This window comes from Camelina sativa, chromosome 19 (genome assembly GCF_000633955.1).
Source record: "Camelina sativa cultivar DH55 chromosome 19, Cs, whole genome shotgun sequence".
Classification (NCBI taxonomy): domain Eukaryota; kingdom Viridiplantae; phylum Streptophyta; class Magnoliopsida; order Brassicales; family Brassicaceae; genus Camelina; species Camelina sativa.
In genome coordinates this window covers 15,009,456-15,029,618 of record NC_025703.1, presented here as the reverse complement: position 1 = coordinate 15,029,618, position 20,163 = coordinate 15,009,456, and the positions used below count along the sequence as shown (strand labels likewise).

General features: G+C 38.9%; 3 protein-coding genes and 2 pseudogenes across 3 annotated transcripts; 3 read left to right on the top strand and 2 right to left on the bottom strand.

The window, feature by feature from the left end:
• Positions 1,211 to 2,433, top strand: LOC104767846 (annotated as a pseudogene).
• On the top strand, positions 2,983 to 4,425 carry LOC109130945. Its single transcript, XM_019241093.1, has 2 exons — positions 2,983 to 3,448; positions 3,848 to 4,425. Exons 1-2 carry the CDS (start codon positions 3,017 to 3,019, stop codon positions 4,307 to 4,309), a joined length of 894 nt encoding a protein of 297 aa, XP_019096638.1. The 5' UTR covers positions 2,983 to 3,016; the 3' UTR covers positions 4,310 to 4,425.
• LOC104766388 lies at positions 4,581 to 5,625 on the top strand. The gene is made up of 2 exons (XM_019240710.1): positions 4,581 to 5,240; positions 5,316 to 5,625. The coding sequence occupies exons 1-2, from the start codon at positions 4,608 to 4,610 to the stop codon at positions 5,601 to 5,603; spliced, it is 921 nt and encodes a 306-aa protein (XP_019096255.1). The 5' UTR covers positions 4,581 to 4,607; the 3' UTR covers positions 5,604 to 5,625.
• On the bottom strand, positions 5,635 to 7,316 carry LOC104766390 (chloroplast processing peptidase). Its single transcript, XM_010490266.2, has 5 exons — positions 6,710 to 7,316; positions 6,322 to 6,459; positions 6,134 to 6,220; positions 5,975 to 6,042; positions 5,635 to 5,875 (listed from the first exon to the last, which is right to left on the bottom strand). The coding sequence occupies exons 1-5, from the start codon at positions 7,202 to 7,204 to the stop codon at positions 5,764 to 5,766; spliced, it is 900 nt and encodes a 299-aa protein (XP_010488568.1). The 5' UTR covers positions 7,205 to 7,316; the 3' UTR covers positions 5,635 to 5,763.
• On the bottom strand, positions 18,567 to 19,752 carry LOC104767845 (annotated as a pseudogene).

Genomic DNA, 20,163 nt, shown 5'->3' with positions numbered 1-20,163 from the left:
GACCAGAAGTGGTCCATCGGAACAGGTCTACCGGATTTGGTTTACTGGATCTGGTTTATCAGAACTTGTCCGCCAGGGGGTGCATCACACAACCTCAACATAAGATTATGAGAGCAGATCTATATCTCTTTGCTTGAGCAGACGGCAGTGTGTCGACAAACATCACTGAAACTGCCGCAGCCTACACTTGAAATTACCTAGATAAACAGAGAGGAAAAGTCCAAAGCATGGTTAAGCACCCAAGCCACCATCCTTAGAGACGAAGCCACAAATGCAGAACAAGAAACCGAACCATTGCAAACTCCGTAAATGGCGTGAAACGATGGCCACCACGGAAAATTCAGGAGGCTGTTACAAACTGTAGACTACACAAAAGCAAGCTCAACTACTACAAATACATCTTTATTTTAAATCCCAACCAAGCTCATAAAGACAAAACTCCATCAAAAGGAAAACAAGAAAGCAAAACAAAACTAAAGCTGAAGAGAAACAGGAGGCCGAAACCGCTGCTATAGAAGCCACCGCAGTTCGACTTCAGATCTAGAATATTTTTTCTTGGCGGCTGCTGGTAAAACTAGAGAGAAAATTAAGGTTATGTTTTTAAAAAAGAAACAACTAGGGTTGTAGATAAATTGATAGAAAATTTATGGAAGAAAAATAGAAGTTAATCGATTTTTGGTTTGTTAACAAATAGATGAGATACAGTGGAAAACACAACAACTTTCTTGCATCTGTCATATGAAACATATATATATATATATATTTTCTATAATTTTGTAAAAATAAATGAAGAAATCAAAGAAGGATAGTTTAATCAATTCATGTGATGTATGTGGTATTCTAAAAAAGAAGTTATGTAATGTGGTAGAAGTGATAAAAAAATGTTTTGTAATGTGGTAGATTTGTTAAAAATCTCTATTAAAAATGGCCGAAGAGTCCAAAAAACCCAGATTACACAATGCACAGATATTAAAAAATTATATAAAATTTTATTTTATCCTTTATAAATACACTAAAACAATTACTTTTTCTAATTAATAAATTGAAATAATTGGATAAAAATGAGATTTACTATTAAAAACAGCATTGAAAAAAAAATTATAAAATGATGGAGTAGAATCTTCTCAGATTTCATAAAACCTGCAACCTAAACCTAATCGATCGATTGTCAAAAAAAAAAAAAAAAACCTAATCGATCAATCCTTCTCACATGTCCAACTACGCTCCCGAAGCTGTGGCATCTTCGTTGTTATCGTTGCCTGATGCGGTGGCTATAACTTGCTTTGCCCGCGTATCAAGATTAGATCATGCAGCTTTATGTCTCGTCTCCAAAAGCTGCGGGTCTCTGGTGGTTTCTGATGAGCTCTACCAGATACGATCGTCGATGGGTTGCACTAAGAAGTTCCTCTACGTATGCTTATGCGTACTTCCTAACCCAACCCCACGTTGGTTCATCCTCCGTCCATCAGTAGACGCTTACACCGGGAAGCACGTGAATCGTGCTCATCCCATCCCCTCGTCCCCCTCTCAGCCACAAAAAGGATCCTCGGTGGTGTCGTTGGATTGGGGAATCTACGTCATCGGTGGCTGGGTTAATGGTATGCCCACGTCAGGTGTCTTGCTCTTGGATTGTCGGTCTCACAAGTGGCGTCACGTGACATCCATGAGAGTTGCTCGTGTTTCCCCGGAGGCTAGTGTGGTGGACGGGAAGATACACGTGTTGGGAGGTTGCAAGGACAAGAACTACACCAACTGGGGAGAGGTGTTCGATCCGAAGACACAAACTTGGTCTGATATGGAAATCTCAAAGCCAATGCTGGAGAATGTTTACGTTGTGGATTCTTGGAGTAGAAGCTTTTACGACTTGGAGAGACCGAGTAATTGGGGAATAGAGCATAATCGAGATTCAAAGCGTCCTAATAGCATAGATAGCAAGGATTGGTGTGTAATAGATAAGTTGATATACAGTTGTGGTGTAGACGGATATATATACTGCTGTAAGCCGAGATAGGATTTGGATCGGTGTGATGATGCGGTAGGGATACATTGGTGGAAAGTGTTTAAATTGGACTTCTTGCATTATAGGCTCTGTGATTCGAGAGCGGTCCACTTTGGTGGGAAGATGGTAAAACTGTGGGAGTCTTATAAGCTGATGTTCAATATCAACAAAAACCTTGAAGAATTACTTCCCGAGAACAAATTGACTAACCTTGGTCAGAATATTTTGGTCTTTTGGGAAGAGCTCAAGCGTGATTTTGTTAACAAGCGGTTAGAGATTTATTGTGCGGAGGCTTCCTTGGGAAGGCCGAGTGTAGACAATAATTGGGGTAGGAGGTCGTGTACTCGGATCCTTACAATCGATCTTTCACGGTCGATCCTCTCTTGTATAACTCTACGACTAAAATCTTGTATTATGTTCCTGTCAATGTTTGAAAACTTGGAATTTTTATATATGATTCTTAAAATCACAGCTCTAATAAGAATCGTAATAGGCACTATGTTTCTAGCTCTTGCTAAAAAATTATATCAGTCACATGTTACTAGTTTACGAAATTTTATACTGAGATCAAATAGTTACGTTGCTTTCAATGTGAGTACATTGTCCCTTTTAATTTTCAATATTAATTAAAAACCTAAGAAACCAAACGAGTTCTGTTGGTCACCGAATTGTATGGTACGTACTTAAGAAGAAGCACCATAACTAGCTTTAATTAAATCAAAACCATCTTTTTGATCTTTATTAAAAACATCATCATATCTACACTTTAACCAACTAATTAAAAAGAGTGACTAAAATGCCTCGGTTACAAATGTCAAACATGGAGAACTGAGAACGTACTACTATGTAACTGACACACGAAAGACGAAACTAGTGACAAATGGTCACCTAACCTATGGGCCTTTGTTTTACCCAACCTGACGCTTGTGATTATTTCCCTGTTTTGTTCCCATGCACACACAAAGTACAATATTTATGAGCACGAAAACAAACATTGATTTTAGATTAACCAAAAGAATGAAGATGTATCTAAAATCTGACTCAGACATCACAAGCGTCGACGAATCATCACCGAAACAGCCTACTTACTACGTTCAAAGCCCATCACGTGACTCCGAAAAGTCTTCTTCGGTGGCACTGACGACTCACCAGACCACTCCCACAGAGTCTCCGTCACACCCATCGTTTGCTAGCCGTGTATCTAATGGCGGTGGTGGAGGATTCCGGTGGAAGGGACGGAGGAAATATCACGGCGGAAGATGGTCTCCGGCTGATAAAGAGGAAGGTGGTGATGGACGGTACGACGATCTTTACGAGCACAACAGGGGAGTCTCCGTTGTTACTTGTAGATTTATTTTGGGAGTTGTTGCGACGTTGAGCATCTTTGTTCTTCTATGTTCGGTTCTCTTTGGTGCTTCTCAATCTTTTTCTCCAATCGTCTACATCAAGGTAATTTTATTTTTACTTACATATATATATATTTAACTTAGTTTGTGTGTTTGCATTTGCGTTTTCCACATTTTAAAAAGAAAGAGAAGTTTTTGTGTTTTTCAAACAAGATTTTTGAATTTGGTGTTATCGTTTACAAGTAACAGCCTAGTTGTGGTGGTTTCAATTGAAATAGTATAACATATATGCACAAACACAAACAAACAATCGTTTGAGTCTTTGTTTGGACCTTGAATTAATTGTATGTGTTGGTGTTGGCGATTACATAATCTAGAAAGTGTTTTAACATATAGAACCAAATCATTTAATTATAACTGAAAAACATATTGCGATTACTTACCTTGGGTTAGGGTAAAGTTCTATACAAGTGTTTAATTTTGAGTTGTATGTGTAAAATAGGGTGTGAATGTGCATAGTTTTTACTACGGAGAAGGTTCAGACAGTACAGGAGTTCCAACAAAGATCTTGAACTTTAAATGTTCCATGGAGATCACAATACACAATCCTTCTACATTCTTTGGCATCCACGTCAGCTCCTCTGCCATCAGCCTCATCTACTCTCGTCAGTTCACGCTTGCGATTGCACAGCTGAAGAGTTACTACCAACCAAAGCAAAGCAATAACACGTCCAGGATCAACCTCGTTGGCTCTAAAGTTTCACTATACGGAGCAGGAGCCGAGTTAGTTGCTTCAGACCATAATGGCGGAGTTCCCGTGAAGTTAGAGTTCGAGATCCGATCACGAGCCAATATTGTCGGACACTTGGTTAAGTCTAGACATCGGGAACACCTCTCTTGCTTCTTCCTTATCTCTTCCAACAACACAACGTTTGTAAAATTTACCCACAAAACTTGTACTTGATAGATATATTTCTTCATTTTTTTGTTGTTGTGTAATGTAACAGCTTCCCTTTGTTTTGTTTTTTGGTTGTTTGATATATATTTTAAAGAAATAAACCCGTTAAAAACGGTTAGTTTTTTGGACCAAACCATTTATAAAAAATTCAAGAAATGAAAAAAAGAAAGCTTCAAAGGGGTCGTTTCTAAAATCCACTCTCTACGCCGTGTTCTCATCTTCAATTATCTTCATATACAAAAAGTTTCTAAATCCATTTTTTAATATTTACGTCGATCCCAAAAACACACAGAGAGAAGAAAAGATGATGGACGCTACGTCAGAATCAGAAAGAACAAGTTTGGACCTATCGATATCATCACCTAAACAAGCTTACTACGTTGAGAGCCCTTCAAGCGTGTCTCACTTAGACGATGGTGATAAATCCTCATCCTCTGCTTCGCTTATTCAGGTTCATACCCCAAACTACACAATTCTGACTGAATCACGTCTCTCCTCTTCGAGCCGTACCTCCAATGGGACCAGCGGTATGGGATCTCGGTGGAAAGGAAGCTCCCGGAGGAGTAATATGTATTGGCCAGAGAAGCCTTACACGATTCATGAAGATGAAGTTTATGAAGAGAACAGAGGATTGTCAGTGCCACAATGCAGAGCTGTTTTGGTAGTGTTAGGGACTGTGGTTGTGTTCTCTGTTTTCTGCTCTGTATTGTGGGGAGCTTCTCATCCTTTCTCTCCTGTCGTCTCCGTCAAAAGCTTTAGCCTCCATAGCTTTTATTACGGAGAAGGAATAGACAGAACAGGTGTTGCCACCAGGATTCTGAGCTTTAATAGTTCAGTGAAGGTTACCATACACAGTCCTGCTCCTTACTTTGGCATCCATGTCTCTTCTTCTACTTTCAAACTCACCTTCTCCTCTTTCACCCTCGCCACTGGTCAGGTAGTCAACTGTCTTAGATTTCACTCATTGCTCATATCATCATGGTAATCTGATTTTCGTGTTCTGGTTGTGAAGCTTAAGAGCTATTACCAACCAAGAAAGAGCAAGCACATAGCCATTGTAAAACTCACTGGCGCCGAGGTTCCTTTGTATGGAGCAGGACTACACTTGGCAGCCTCCGACAAGAAGGGTAAAGTTCCAGTGAAGTTAGAGTTTGACATCAGATCGCAAGGTAATCTTTTGGGGAAGCTGGTCAAGTCGAAGCACGTAAATCACATCATATGCTCCTTCTTCATCTCCTCTTCCAAGACATCAAAACCCATAGAATTCTCTCACAAGACCTGTAAACTCGTTACAAAGTAAACACCTTTTCTATATTTCTTCATCCTGCAAATAAGAATTCCATTTTCTTTTCAATGCAACTTTGCAAAATGTGCATTTTTTTCCTTCATAGAAAGATACATGGTATTCGTTTTTTATCTGCACAAGTGTTTCAAAGGAAGAATCAAAAGGTTTCAGTGCTCTATTGCTTATCCACAGCACAACCACCTTCTAGCACTGTCCCGTTTACTCTGTTTGGTGGCCAATACCGAAAAACTGACCGTCCGATAATATTCTTCAAAGGCAGAGGACCCCTGAAGACAACACAAGTTTTCTAGAATAAGGAACAATCCAAAAAAGAGCTAAATCCCATGATTTCTATCACAAAAACAGATGAACAATATGCCTCTTACCACACGTGCGAATCATAGCTGTTATTCCGGTTGTCACCCATCACAAAGACTGAATTTTCTGGTACCCTCTACAATGTTGAAGCAACCAAGATCAGAAAAGAAGATAAACCAGAAGGTTTAGGTTTCAACAGTTGATTAAAAAGCGAGGATAACACTTACAACTGGTGTCATCTCATAACCAGGAGGCTCTAGGATGAATTTTTCATTTCTAGCAACACCATTAACCATCAGTTTCCCATTATGTACCTACGCGCATTACCCCCAAATCAAATAACCACCAGTTTCACTATCACAAGTCTCTTCACTAGTGTACCTCATGCTAAGAGCCAGAACATGATCATACATACCTCTACAAGATCGCCTGCTTTCGCAACAATCCGTTTAATGAATACATCCGCGTCAGTATACCCAACTTCTTGTAGAACTGGTGGACTTTTGAAGATTACAATATCGTTTGCACAAGGCTTCCTGAAATAATAACTCACCTGTAAAAACAAATCACCAAAACCCATCAACAAAATCTCTCTAAAGATGTAACCTTGACATTGTAATCTCTCTAAAGATGTAACCTTTTACATTGTAATCTCTCTAAAGATGTAACCTTTTTACATTGTAATCAAAACACAAAACCAACAATGTGAGAAACCTTAACATCATCATCCCATAACTTCCTAATCCCTTAACTAACATAGCTGAGGATTCCAAAACTTGGTCTTTCACTAAGAAAACAAATACCTTCTCTGCAACCAATCTATCTCCAACATCAAAAGTAGGATACATGGACAAGGAAGGAATGTATCTAGGTTCTGCAATAAAAGATCGAAACGCCAAGGACACAGCAATGGCCACGAACACAGTCTTCGCATCGTCAGACGTGAAATCAAGCCATTCAGGTAAAAGCCTGTTTTTTTCCTCCACTTCACTTTCACCATCATCACCACTGTCTCCGCCGTCGCCTCCTCCTCCACCGCCGCCGCTGGAGTCTAACGACGGCGCAGACTTCGTTGTCTCACCTGAATCCTTGACCCCATGGCAACTGAGACTTCGCCGGTAGTTTCTACGGTTGAAATTTGTTGCTCGAGCATTGAAATTGAGACGGCGGGAAGAAAAAAGTTGGGGTTTTGGGATGAATTGGACGGAATTGGGATTAGGGTTCCTGAAAAATCTGGAATTTGAATCAGATTTGAGGAAAGCTAGTGGTCGAGTAGAGAGGTGAAGAGATATCATCATCGTCCTCAACTAAAACTAAAAGCTTCAATTTTTCTTTTTTTCCGGTGAGGTTTATTTCGTCTGAAAAAAGGATAAATTAAAAAAGAAAGATACTTAGGAAAAATAATAAAAATACTAACAAGCTTCAAGCCTTCTTCAAGTGATGATATTATTATTTTTTTATTTTATTTTTTGTCATCTGTTGATATATATATTATTATCAGGTCAAAAGACCAGCAAACATTACAAAGTCAAGAGTTTCGCTTAGGACATCTCCGACCCTAGTCAAATATTTATTTTAGAGCAACTCTAATCTTACTCTATATTTTACTCTAAAATAGAGAAAATGATTGGATTGCTTTATATATAGAGCAATTCTATTTTTACATCTATTTTTTTTACACTTACTCTATTTTATAATTGAAAATAGAGTAATACATTGAAAAAAAACAATACTCTATCTTTGAATTGCTCTATTTTAGAGAAAAAAATAGAGATATACATTGGAGATGGTCTTACTACTTAACCATATACGAGAATTAAAACTCCTTCTACCATTTGTGCCTATATGAGATCAGGCCTATACAAAAAAACTCTCTACAATTAGCTTCCAAAAGTAAGATCAGAGGGATATAATTCTATTCCTACCCTTAACGCTTATAAGTAATCAAGGCTATACCAAAAAACTCTCTACAAAGAGCTTCACAACAGCTAGATCAGAGGATTAAAAACTCTCTCATTTTCGAATAAGTGACTGAGTCAAAACGGGTGCCCATCTGCAACATATGACTATAATCTACAATCTGCAGTGACACTTTTTGCAATGAGACTACCTCCTCTGTTTGCTGAAAAATCTTCCAAAACCAGTCTCCAATCTTGAAAGCTTCCTAACGATCTCCACAATTCCGTCGCTTGATATCTAAAGGAAGGCCAAGCGTTTGGCCTGAGGACTGAACCAACTAGCACAAGATCTTCAATTGCAAATATAATTTGGTTCATATTATGGCTCTTTATGCTATCAATAGCCCACAACACACAAGTGAGCTTTGCCTCGTCTATTGAGGAAATAGAGGAGAAAGCCCGTCTGCTATGAAGCATAACCTTACCTTGCTCATCTCGTAACACCCACGCTCCACCAGTTAACAAGTTTCTCTTCGACCAATAAATTCCCACATTACATTTGAGCCAGCCATGAACGGGGGGATCCATTTTCTTTCTAGGGTAGTACCCTCTACAGGTGAAGAGGTAGGGAGCGATTGAATTGTACTACCCACATGTGTCTCTTCCTGAATGGTCTGGGCAAGAAACCAATCTTCTGAATCTTGTCTGATTTGGTGGGTCGTTTCAAGAGATGAGAACCTTTTCCCTTCGAAGAAAAAAAGATTTATGTTCTTCCAGATTATCCATATAATCCAAGGGAAGCTTTTCCTTAGTTCTGTAGGCCATTTTATGTTATCTTTGTTTATGAGGTTATGATGGAGAATAGAGTAAACTGATATTTCTTCAAACCCCTCCATAGAAAAGGGGTAATCTGACAAAGCCCATATTTGTCTTGATAGCGAACAGGAGAACAGGGCGTGAACTATAGATTCTCCCTCCATACCACAGGACTGACATCTACTGTCCACCTTCATGCCTTTATGGGATAACAGGTCCGCTACTGGTAAAGCTCCACTAAGCAGCTTCCACAGAAAAACCTTAATTTTAGGATCAGTAGTAAGTTTCCAGACCTGTTCCATAAGAGGATTGATAGATGGTTGGACCGAAGCTTCTCGGATTAAGGACTTGTCATTTGTCTCCATAGCAAGCCAATAAGCGGATTTCACTGAAAAGTTCCCACTTTTATTGTGTTTCCATATCCAAAAGTCCTCTAATAATAATACCGGCTTCTTTGCTCTGGTTCTTAACACATCATATGGAAATAACTGATCCTGCAATTTACCTATATCCCAGTCTCTCCTTGTGAAGTCAATCAGGTCATTTACTCTTAGGCTTGGGTCAATCAGATCGTTTTTATCCATGGAGCTCTAAGACCTTCTTCTTCATCCTCGACCCATCTGTCAGTCCACACATTGATAGAATCCCCATTCCCCACTCTTTTTAACAGACCTTCTGAGAGAAGATCTCTGCCATGGAGTATACTTCTCCAACTAAAAGAGGGTCTCTGCCCTAAGCAAGCATATAGGAAATTGCAGTCTGGATAATATCTACTCTTCATGACTTGAGAGAAGAGACAATTTGGATATTGCAGTAACCACCAAGCTTGTTTTGCTAAGAGGGCTTGATTGAATTGCTGGATATCCCTGAATCCCAATCCTCCATGTTCTTTCGGTAAGCACATACATTCCTAGCTTATCCAATGTATTTTCCGGTTGTGTTCGAAGGAGCTCCACTAGTATTGTGCCATTGCACTTGAGAGATTAGTACAAGTTGTTTTGGGGAGCCTGAAGCATGACATAGCAAAGACCGGCATAGCCATTGCCACTGATTTCAGCATAATCTCTTTACCCCCTTGCGACAGAGAACAAGTATACCAGCTAGATAGTTTGGATTTTAGTCTATCTTTGATATAACCCATCATCTCTACTTTGGATCCACTAAAGCATTCCGGAAGTCCCAAGTAAGTACCAGCTCCCCCTTTATTCTGAATTCTAAGAAAGGATCTCTTCTCTGTTTTAAGCAGGGTTGGGACTTTTGCTCCAAAAATAATAGAGGATTTATTGAGATTGATCACCTGTCTGGTTGCCTGTCCATAGATCCTGAGAATGTCCTGCAACACTTTGCTCTGAACTTTATTGGCTTTACACACAAATAAGCTATCGTCTGCAAATAACAGGTGATTAATCATGGGACCTTCCTCCTTGAACTGTATACCATTAATTTTTCCCCTTTCTTGTGCACAGTTTAGGAGATGCGATAACCCTTCAGTGCATAAAAAAAAAAAAAGAGAAAAGGGGAGAGAGGGTCCCCTTGCCTTAGTCCTCTTTGGGGTGTGACCATGCCGAAGGGCTGATCACTGATTAACACTGAATAAGTCACTGTGGATATGCAGAACATGGCCATATTTATCCATCTTTCATTAAACCCCAGAGCCGATAGCAAAGATCTCAAGTAACTCCATTCCACCCTATCAAAACCCTTTGGCATATCCGACTTTACCACCATAAATTCTTCAGAGATAGAGGGGTGAACATTAAGATTATGAACCAATTCATGAGCCACCAGTATATTGTCTGATATTCGTCTCTCCGACACGAAGGCAGACTGAGACTAATAGTGGTAAAAATGGTTGTAATCTTCTCACCAATAGTGGTAAAAATGGTTGTAATCTTCTCACCAATAGTGGTAAAAATGGTTGTAATCTTCTCACCATAATCCTTGAAATTATCTTGTAAAGCACTGAGCAAAGACTGATAGGTCTGAGGTTTGTCATTTCTGTTGGGTGTGGTATCTTTGGAATAAGACAGAGGTTTGTGTAATTCCATTCAGCCGGAAAGGTTCCTAGAACAAAGAACTTTTTGACTTCTAAGGAAACCTGAGGTCCCAGGATCTTCCAATAGTGTTGGAAAAATCGACCTGACATACCATCAACACCAGGTGCTTTAGACGGGTTTATAGTGAAAGATGCATACCTTATCTCCTCATCCGAAGCTGGTTCTATCAAGGTCTTGTTCATTTCTGGGGTCACCTTTGGTGGAAAATCTCGAAACCAGTCTTCGAAGCTAGGCTGGGTTTGACGAAGTGAATAAGGACTGGAAGTAAGCACACGCAACCTCACCTTTTGTTGCCTCTGATTTCTCTGTGCATTCCCATTTATATCCAATAGCTTTTCTATCATTTTCTTTGATTGATTGCCTTTCACTGATGCATGGAAGAATTTGGTGTTTCGATCTCCACATTGCATCCATTTGTCTCTGCTTCTTAAATTCCAGTACCTTTCTTCGTCTCTATACGCTCTAGCCAATTCTTTTTTAGAAAAAGGACCTCATTCAAGACTGGATAAGGCTTTGATTTTTCATGTTCCAGAGTTGATTCCAAATTGATGATCATATCTTTTGCATTTGAGGTATTCTTCTTTTTCCATGAGCTAAGTGCTTTTCTGCAGTTCCGGAATTTGTCTGCTGAACTCGATTCCAGATTATGACTTGTAAGGTTCTATGCTTTAATAACTGCTTCTTCAACTTCCGGCTTGTGGAGAAAGCGTTTATCAAACCGGAATTGCCCCCTATAAACTTCTTGGGAAGAAAAGAGTTTCATCAGAAATGGCTTGTGATATGAACCTCGATAATCCAGGAAAGCCTGATTTGAAGCCGGAAAAAGTTTGAACCAGTCTTTATTCCCAAAATCTCTATCTAGACGGCTCTTAATCCACAAATCATACCTTCTTCCTGCCCATAATCTGTTACCTTGACTAGGTAGTTCCTCCATGTTACACACGTTTAACATATCCAAAAAAGGTTTGAAGCAGGAGTCACTTCTTCTAGGTCCACCAATCTTTTCTGCATTGTTAAGAATATCATTAAAATCGCCCAGCATGCACCAACTTTCTTTTCTGCTGAGTCCAATTCTACTTATTCTTTCCCACACCACTTTTCTTTTTTTGAAGTTCGGGTCTCTATAAACACAAGTTACAAAGAAATTAGCCTCTCCAAGCTGAACTTGAAGCTATAAAAGATTTTTATCTGCATATTTAATAGATATATGTACATTATTTTCCAAAAAACCACTAAACCACCACACGTCCCCACCGGGTCCACTGTATACACCCTACTATACCCCAACCATTCTTGTAAATGCTCCAAAGTATCTCTATCATGCATTGTTTCCATTAAGAACAACATCTCCGGTAAATGTGTTTTACGCAGTTCCAGCTCAATATGCTCATTGGGGATAGGCAATCCCCCCATTGGGATCACCTCCTCGGGATAAAGCTTTTGAACTTTGCAGCGCTTGTTCCCACTTCATCTGCTTTCCTCTTGTTCTTCCCTCCAACAATTATGCCCGAATTTAACACTTGAACTGTACTATCCGGGGAAGATTTGGAAGTTTTTGGTTTCCTATTGCTTTTAGTAGTTTTATTCCTCTTTGTCTTTTCTTTTTTAGAGATAACCCCGGAAGGACCAGCCTCAGAGAAACCGGTCCTAAACCATTAATTTACTCTGAAAAAGTCTTTGGGATTTTAGAAACTCACTTCCTTCATTTTCTACTGAGATCGGGTTGCTGAAATCCATTAGCCAAGATCTGTTGGGCTCTTCCGGAGGTTCTGAAGGCATGGAATTTAGACACAGACCGGTATGCAACTCCTCTTGCAATGGTAGTTGTTCACTATCATAGTTGAAGACCAATCCTTTTTCTCTGTTTACATCGTGATGTATGATAGGTGGGGGTAATAGTCTCAGGATAGATTTTTGGGCTAGGGGATCCTTCTCCACTTCTTGGACCGTTTTCTTGACCCTATCTATCTTGATTGATTGATCCTCTCCATTTGCAGCTATAAGATACTGTCTCATTCCTTCCACGACTTCTGGAGCTATTCTTGGTCTTCCAGTCAGAGAGTCCACCCCTACTTGATCTTCTCTCAACACTCCAAAGAGGGGATCAGTTGAATATTCGGATTAGACTGCTTCTCCAAAGGTTGACCAGACTTTCTTGCTATAGCCTCATCTTGATTTTTTTTAATGATTGGACAAGCGTCCCTCTCATGAGTTAATCTTTGGCATTCATAGCAGCGCTTCTGAACTCTTTCATATTGGAATCTCATGACTGACGACCCTCCTTTGAAATTTATCACATTTGATATGTGCAGAGGTGTTGCAACATCAAAGAGGACCTTTACTCTGACAAATTCTTGGAGTTGTGGTCTATCCGGATCGAAAGCCACCTCGAGGACTTGCCCAATCAGTTCTCCCAGAGAAGTAATCGCAGGGATGGTAAAGTAATTGATGGGTGTATTCCAGATCTGAACCCAAAGGGGAATAAAATGAAGATAGTTTGGCAGAGGATGTTCATACCATCTGTCTATCGCTAAGGACCAGTCGTTGTATGTATGAGCTCCTTTATCTAACACCTCTTGCAGATCATGCTCTGTCTTGAATATAAATTGAAACTTTTCCTTCGAGAGGGCTACTCCTGTAGCTTTACCCCATTTTTGCCATTTCCTTGGCATATTCCTGATTAAGGACTGCATATCCTGACAATCTGGGTTATGAAGACGCCCTACCAGACTTAAGGCGTTTCTGGCACGAAGAGAACTCCGGGAGGTCCGGCATAACGACAGGAGTTTCTTTCTCTTCCTCTAAAGACATCGCCATTAAGGCCTTATCAATGGCTGGTGACATGTTGAAAGATTTTGGGAACTAGTACCCACAGGTCCTTTAAATCAGAGTCTTATCCAATCTAAAACCCATAGAGTATGAACAAGATCACTGAGAATAAGAACAAACACTCGAAAAACTTGAAGATTAGATCTACAATTGCTAACCGACTGCGAGCAACTTTCCCTTTTCGTAAAAAACATGTGTTTTAATCCAAATGCTCTTTTCTCTAGCCGAATGAAAGACACTAGACGAGAAAGAGGGTCTTATGCTCAAAAGAGAGAAAAAAGTATTTTGGACAGGGTTTTGCTCTTTCTTCTTCTGATGATGATGATATTACTTCTCTTTGGTCTTTTTCATATCTTTCTTTAACTGAAAAAATATTTGAAAAGTTCGAACTTACAAACTTCATTGAGAAAATCATAAGTTTATCTTCAACAAAATACTAGATTAGGACCAGCCCGGATTTTAAAATTATTCAAAAAATTAAAATTTTTAAAAAATATATTAATCTTTTGTTATAAAAAATATATATATTTTTAAAAAAGTATATATATATATATAGATATATACTTTATACCTTTTTTTGTTAGGAAAAAAAATTATATTCATTTTTTGCTTTAGTACACTAATTTATATTTGTATATTATAAATTTCTTATAATAATAATTACAATAATCTAAAACTAAATTATTAATAATCAAAACTTTCGCCAGATACTCATCATTATTATAATTGTCAAATCGCAAAACTTGATTTCACAATCTCGTCTAAATTATGATTTCACAAACTTGTGTACATGCAAACATGTCATCACATCGTCATTTTATTAACATCTAATTTTACTACTAAAGATGTATTTTTACAATCAAAGATATTTTATTGTTAAAATAAGCTTTTTATCACTGCAACGTTCCGACCGTCACCTATTAAGTGGGCTCCATGTCCTCTCTAGGCCCATGAACTCACTTTTATTCGACGGCCGGTACACTATGTTCAAAAGGACGTCATGTCTAAGACTTGTTTACCGACTTTACAAATCACCATGTGATATTTCTTCATTTTTTTTTTGCTAAAGAATATTTCTCCATTTCTCACTCGCATAATTCCGACAATCACTTTTGCAAATCATAATACTTCCACAGCTCAAGCACGACTAGCTGTGGAGTTCTCTCAGGATGGTTGATCAGAAAGATAAATGCACTTTGGTCACACATGTGGTCAAATCAAAAATACACCTGACGTATCAATTTCACCAACATGTCTCACTTACATGTATCAATTTTACCTGAGATATCAATTTATCTTTCTGGTCATCGAAAATGAGCATGATCACGTGTCAGTTTCACCAACACGTCTCGCTTAATAGCATGACTCGATTCTTCTGCTCCTATATAAACAGAAACCTACCTTCCCCTGCAAGGAACCTAACTTTGCAGGGTCGGATCGAAGCGGCTTTAGAACATAAAGCAGAAATCACTACGGTGCTTGAGAAATGGCGACAACAACAACAACAAATGAATCAATTCAACCCTTCGATAGTGAGAGGTGTCGTGGAGAAGATACACGGTTCCCAGCAATTTCACGAAGCCCTAAAAGCATCAAATTGGATGATTGCACAAAAGATATGCAATCTCATCCCTGAAGGTTTCACAACTCGATTTCTTTTTAATTGAGAACGTACATATTTGAATTGGAAGAAGCAGAGAATTTTGTGGAGCGCATCGTCCAGTGGCGGATGTGCTCAGTGGCGGAGGCAATGTAAAACCAAATTTGTAAGTAAAGTTTATTTTTTCGTTTATTTTTATCTTGTGTAAAAATACGTTTCACCCGTGAAATAATTGAATAGGAAAAAAAATTTCAACATGGTGGAAAAAGTTTTGATGCCTTTTTGTGTTTCTAAAATCAAATGCACATCTTTTATGTTTCACATTATTATCTACATCACTATCCATTAAATAGATAAAGCAATATTTTTTAGACTAACCGATTTAATTAAAATAATCTGAAGTGTAAAAATGCAATAAGAAAATGTATAAAAAATGATAAATACTCAAAAAGTGTAGTTCTGGTGAAAACTTATAGGGAAAAATTATTGTCTAGGGTTTTCAAAAAATTCGATAACATGGATATCATGTTAAGATTGCTGAGTCACATATATTTAAATAGTCATTAGAATTTTTAAATATGTGACAAAGTTTTTGTTTTCCAAAAATTTAAATTGGTGAAAAGATTTAAAATTGTTTGGAAATTTATTTATTTTAAGATTATATTGTGATAATTATTTTTTAATATACTTGAATAGTTATCGGATTTTTTTTAACCGGAGAATAAGTTTTGCGTTTCAAAAAGTTAAATAAGTGAATAAGTTTAAATTGTTTGTGATATGTAATTTACTTTTATGATTATTGTGATAATTCATTCAATTATTTTTTTTAAATATAGTTGAATAGTCATTAGAGTTTTTCAAAATAGGAAAATAATTTTAGTATTTCAAAACATTAAATAAATGGTTTATAATTCTTTTGTGAAATGGAATTTACTTTTAATAATTAGATAGGTTATGAAAGCGATAATTAAATACATTTTTAGATTTTAACAGTTGATTAAACCTTTTATCTAATAGAAAAACATTGTCTCATATATCTCAATGGCATATTTATGTAAATAATAATAAAAAGTAAAGACATTTATTAAAAGATACAATAGCTCTGTAATCACGACACCTCAAATTTTTGGTGAGAGTGCTTATCTATTAATGTACAGGGGACACATTGTGGCATATTAGCATTGTTAACGTTTCTGCTATAGTTGAGTTTCAAGAAAATTTCTATAGCGTTTTCGAACAAGCAATGTTTTGGGCTCACGTTTGTAGTATATGTGTGTCTTGCCGGTGTCCTATATATGCATTAGACTCTGAACTGAGCAAGGGGTATTAAGAACAGAGTTTAACTCCAAGAAATCATTGAATCTTTAAAGTATTAGCAAGAAAATTAAAATAGCAAATGAAAGAATAAACAGAAACTTTTGCTATGAATCTACTATAACAGAAGAACAAGACAATTATATGAAACCAAAATATGGCAAACAGAAAAAACAAGGATGAGTGTAACATCTGTGGGTGTCGGTCGACACCATTCGCGGTTGGTCAAATCGGTTTGATTGTAATTCTTTGGTTCGTGTGGTTGGTTTAGGAAAGCCCTAGACTCGAGTTTATAAGGAAAACTCGACGTCTTCCACTTCTTTTAGCCGCTTTTTCACATCTCAGGGAGAAAGAAGAGAGAACAAAGTCTCTGTGAGAGTTCTTGAGGTTTTGGTGGATTCTCTGTCTCTGTAAGGTGAGTTTTCTTCTTGAGAGTGTGGATCCAAGGCTAGGAAGGTGATGGGAAGCTTGTGGTGGTGTGGTTTTGTCGTTGTTGGTGAGATCTCATTGTTTTGGCTAAGGTGTGTGGTTGTTTCTTTTTGTTGTTTGTGAGTTTTTCGTAGCTCCTGAGGCTTGGATTCGTTCCTGGGATAGTGGGACAAAAAGGATAAGCTTGGAGGCGAGATTTGGAGGTTCTGTTCGAAGGAAATTGCTGCTCGAAATTGGTGTCGGTCGACACCAATGCGAGGACGACTCGGGGAATTGGCGAGCGTCGATCGACACCATGTGGAGGTGTTGGTCGACACTGTTAGGTTTTCGGGAGTGCCGAGCAGGTGTCGGTCGACACCAGATGACCAGTGTCGGTCGACACCCTTCTGCAGTAACCGGTTTATGTCATGTTGCTTTGTGCATGTTCCTGGTTTGTTTTATTATTGTTGATTGTGGCATGAGAGATCTTATTGCTTGTGTGTATAGCCCAGTAGATGGAAGGATTGCCTCACTCAGTATTTCTTGTAATACTTACGCCTCTCTTTTGTGTTGTGGCGCTGGTAAAGGCAAAGTGTGATCGTGGGATCAAGGTGATGAAGAGGAGGATGTTCTAAAGGCTCGGTAGTTTGCTTTGTGTCTTTGTTAGGATGCTAGAGTGGAACTTAGTGGTCTAGAATGGATGTTAGGAATGTTGGTTTCATTATTGGTTATGTTCTGGATTGGTGTTGGAATTGATATCATTCAATTTCTTTAATGGTTATTGATTTATTGGAGTTGAATTATTTGTTATTCGTTGTTGTTGTTGATTGGGGGTAGGTTGCTAGTGAGTATGGGATCACTAGATATTAGGTTAAAAAAAAACGGGTCGGGTTCTTTCACTTTGGTATTAGAGCCCATACGGTTCTAGGTACGGGTTCGTTGTGTGCTTTGTGTTGTGGATGTTGGATTCAATGCTTGTGTGTGGAATGGGGTCCTACAACATCCTCTTTGAGCCTACTTTGTGATTCCACGGTGAGTTGTGTTCTTTCTGTAGTTAGGGTCGTTTTGTTTGCTTAGCCTTTTGTTCTTGGTGATTCAGATGGTTAGAGGTGAGGGAGCTGCTGGTCGCGGGCGTAGTTGCGGGCGTGGTCGTGGTCGTGATTGTGATCGTGGGCGGGGACGGGTTCCCGAGGTCAGTGAGAGTGTGACCCAGAGCATGGCCAGCGAGGAGGTGACAGAGTCGCATGTTCATCCTAGTGTGTCTGGAGACCTACCTGGTGGTGGTATCGGCGGGACAGGTGGGCCCGGTGTTGGTACTCGTGTTGCCTCGGGAGTGGGGGTTGCAGCGGATGGTGCTCCAGATAGAGAGGATGTCTTGGGAGGCTTGCTAGCTCAGGTGTTGGCGCGGCTTTCAGCAGTGGCGCCGCCAGCGGTTGGTGGGCAGGTTCCAGTGGTGCAGCCAGTGGATGGTGGACAGGTTCCAGTAGTGCTGTCAGTGGTTGGTGAGCAGGGTCCAGCGGTGCAGCCTGTAGCGGGAATGCAAGCAGGTGTGCAGATGGGGGCCGAGATAGTGGATGCTAAGTATGTTCAGATGATGGTGCAGCTACGACATGTGGATATGGGATTTTTCCCATAAGGCATAGATCCGAGTGAAGCGGATGAGTGAATAGAGCGGATGGAGGATATTAATCAAGCAAATACGCAAGAAATAGACTATATAGGTATTTGTAAAAATGGACTAATCAAGTTGCACTGAACTTGGAACATAAGAGTACACAAGAGGGTAACAATTTTTTTCCAGAGATTCTCTTAGATCCGCTTCTTTCAAAGACCCGTCCGCTCCAATAATGTAAGCTACGTTGTGAGTTGGGTTTATGCGAGATTCTTTGTTTTTATCAAAAAACACAGCGACTTTCTTCTCCTCGTCAATGAAAAAACTTACATATGTAAGCAAAAACTGAAAACCAGAGTTTATGAGTGGTCTCATATTCACTGCTAAGAACAGTTTGCTGTTCCAAGACACGGCATCAGGCTCAATTTTAGTCGTTATCCATATCTCCAACATTTTTGTGTCCCAGCGCTGAAATAAAACCACAAGCTGCTCCTCTCTCACACTACATAGACTCACAGTAGCGTCCCAATACCACTCGAACGGTACAGGCAAACGCGGTCCAAAAATCTGTCGCTTGTGAAATCAAAAGAGATTAAGAAAGCATCATCTTGTGAAAGCTTCTTTCTTGCAAACCAATACGTATTTCCCTTGAGAGAGATACCATGGTCACAGTATAATATAGTCCAGTCTAGAGTAACGTCGAGAACCCTCCATGAATCAGAGTTGAAGTCGTAGATTTTGTACTCAACAAAAGTAAAAGTTGGATAAACAAAATAATCAAGAAATACCAAGATTTTGTAGGAGCTGATGCTCTTGTCGTATCCGAGAGCATACGAATACAAGTCAAAACTGCTGAACTTATGTGCGTACTTGTTCCACGGCGGGTTTGCTCCCAATACGGGTTCCAAACCTTAATCCATCGGGTTTGCCCCAAATACGGGTTCCAAACCATGAGCTTATTGTAGTCCTTAGTGATGCATAGCAATAAACCGTCACAGTGAATGACTTGAGCTACATCCACTTCATCTGAATCGTCTAGACCAATAAGTTTACCTTCACGCCGAATACATGATTCAACGTCGTTGTGAAGATTGACGCTCATCAAATAAACCCTTAAATCCATTATCATGACGACCATAAACTCTCTTTCCTTTGTTGCTTGTCGACCAAGGTGTTTCGTTTTAAAGAAGTGATCTTTGGATAAGGTGTTCCACTTCTTGCAAGTTGATCGGACTCTTGTAAGAGATGTAATCGGTACCCTAGAGAGCACCTCCTCCGCTAAATCCCTTGGAAGATTGGACATCCTCGTCATTGTTTTAAGTCTCAACCAGGATCAACGTAACGTAGTATAGAAGTTAGGTTATATTCTCCCAACTCCTTTTGCTTATGTGATTATCGAATTTTGGAAGAAAAACAAATTTAATTTAATTTTTTTTTTTTTTTAATGTTTTGGAAAAACGGGTTGTTTAGTTTGAAATTTCGTTTATTAATTATTTTTTCATATGTTGCCGACACAAAACAACCAAAAAAAAGGTTTAAATGTTAATGGGCCGAAGCCCAATAAAGAAGCCTATCATGATATTAACATCTTTTCGAGTGTTTTTGTTTGACTCGGGAAAAAAAAAATGAAGAAAGGATTATTAAAGAGAAGAAGAAGACGTTTAGGGAAGAAGAGGTTAAGACCATCCACAATGGCGTGGATTTGGCCCGTCCCCAATATTTA

Excerpts from the sequence above, each read along its gene's own strand:
- LOC109130945 (XM_019241093.1), top strand. The coding sequence starts at position 3,017 with ATGAAGATGTATCTAAAATCTGACTCAGACATCACAAGCGTCGACGAA. Across the intron at positions 3,449-3,847 it reads CTCCAATCGTCTACATCAAG|GGTGTGAATGTGCATAGTTT; the intron begins GTAATTTTATTT and ends TGTGTAAAATAG.
- LOC104766388 (XM_019240710.1), top strand. The coding sequence starts at position 4,608 with ATGATGGACGCTACGTCAGAATCAGAAAGAACAAGTTTGGACCTATCG. Across the intron at positions 5,241-5,315 it reads TCACCCTCGCCACTGGTCAG|CTTAAGAGCTATTACCAACC; the intron begins GTAGTCAACTGT and ends CTGGTTGTGAAG.
- LOC104766390 (XM_010490266.2), bottom strand. The coding sequence starts at position 7,204 with ATGATGATATCTCTTCACCTCTCTACTCGACCACTAGCTTTCCTCAAA. Across the intron at positions 6,221-6,321 it reads AAGCAGGCGATCTTGTAGAG|GTACATAATGGGAAACTGAT; the intron begins GTATGTATGATC and ends TAATGCGCGTAG. Across the intron at positions 5,876-5,974 it reads AGCTATGATTCGCACGTGTG|GGGTCCTCTGCCTTTGAAGA; the intron begins GTAAGAGGCATA and ends TGTTGTCTTCAG.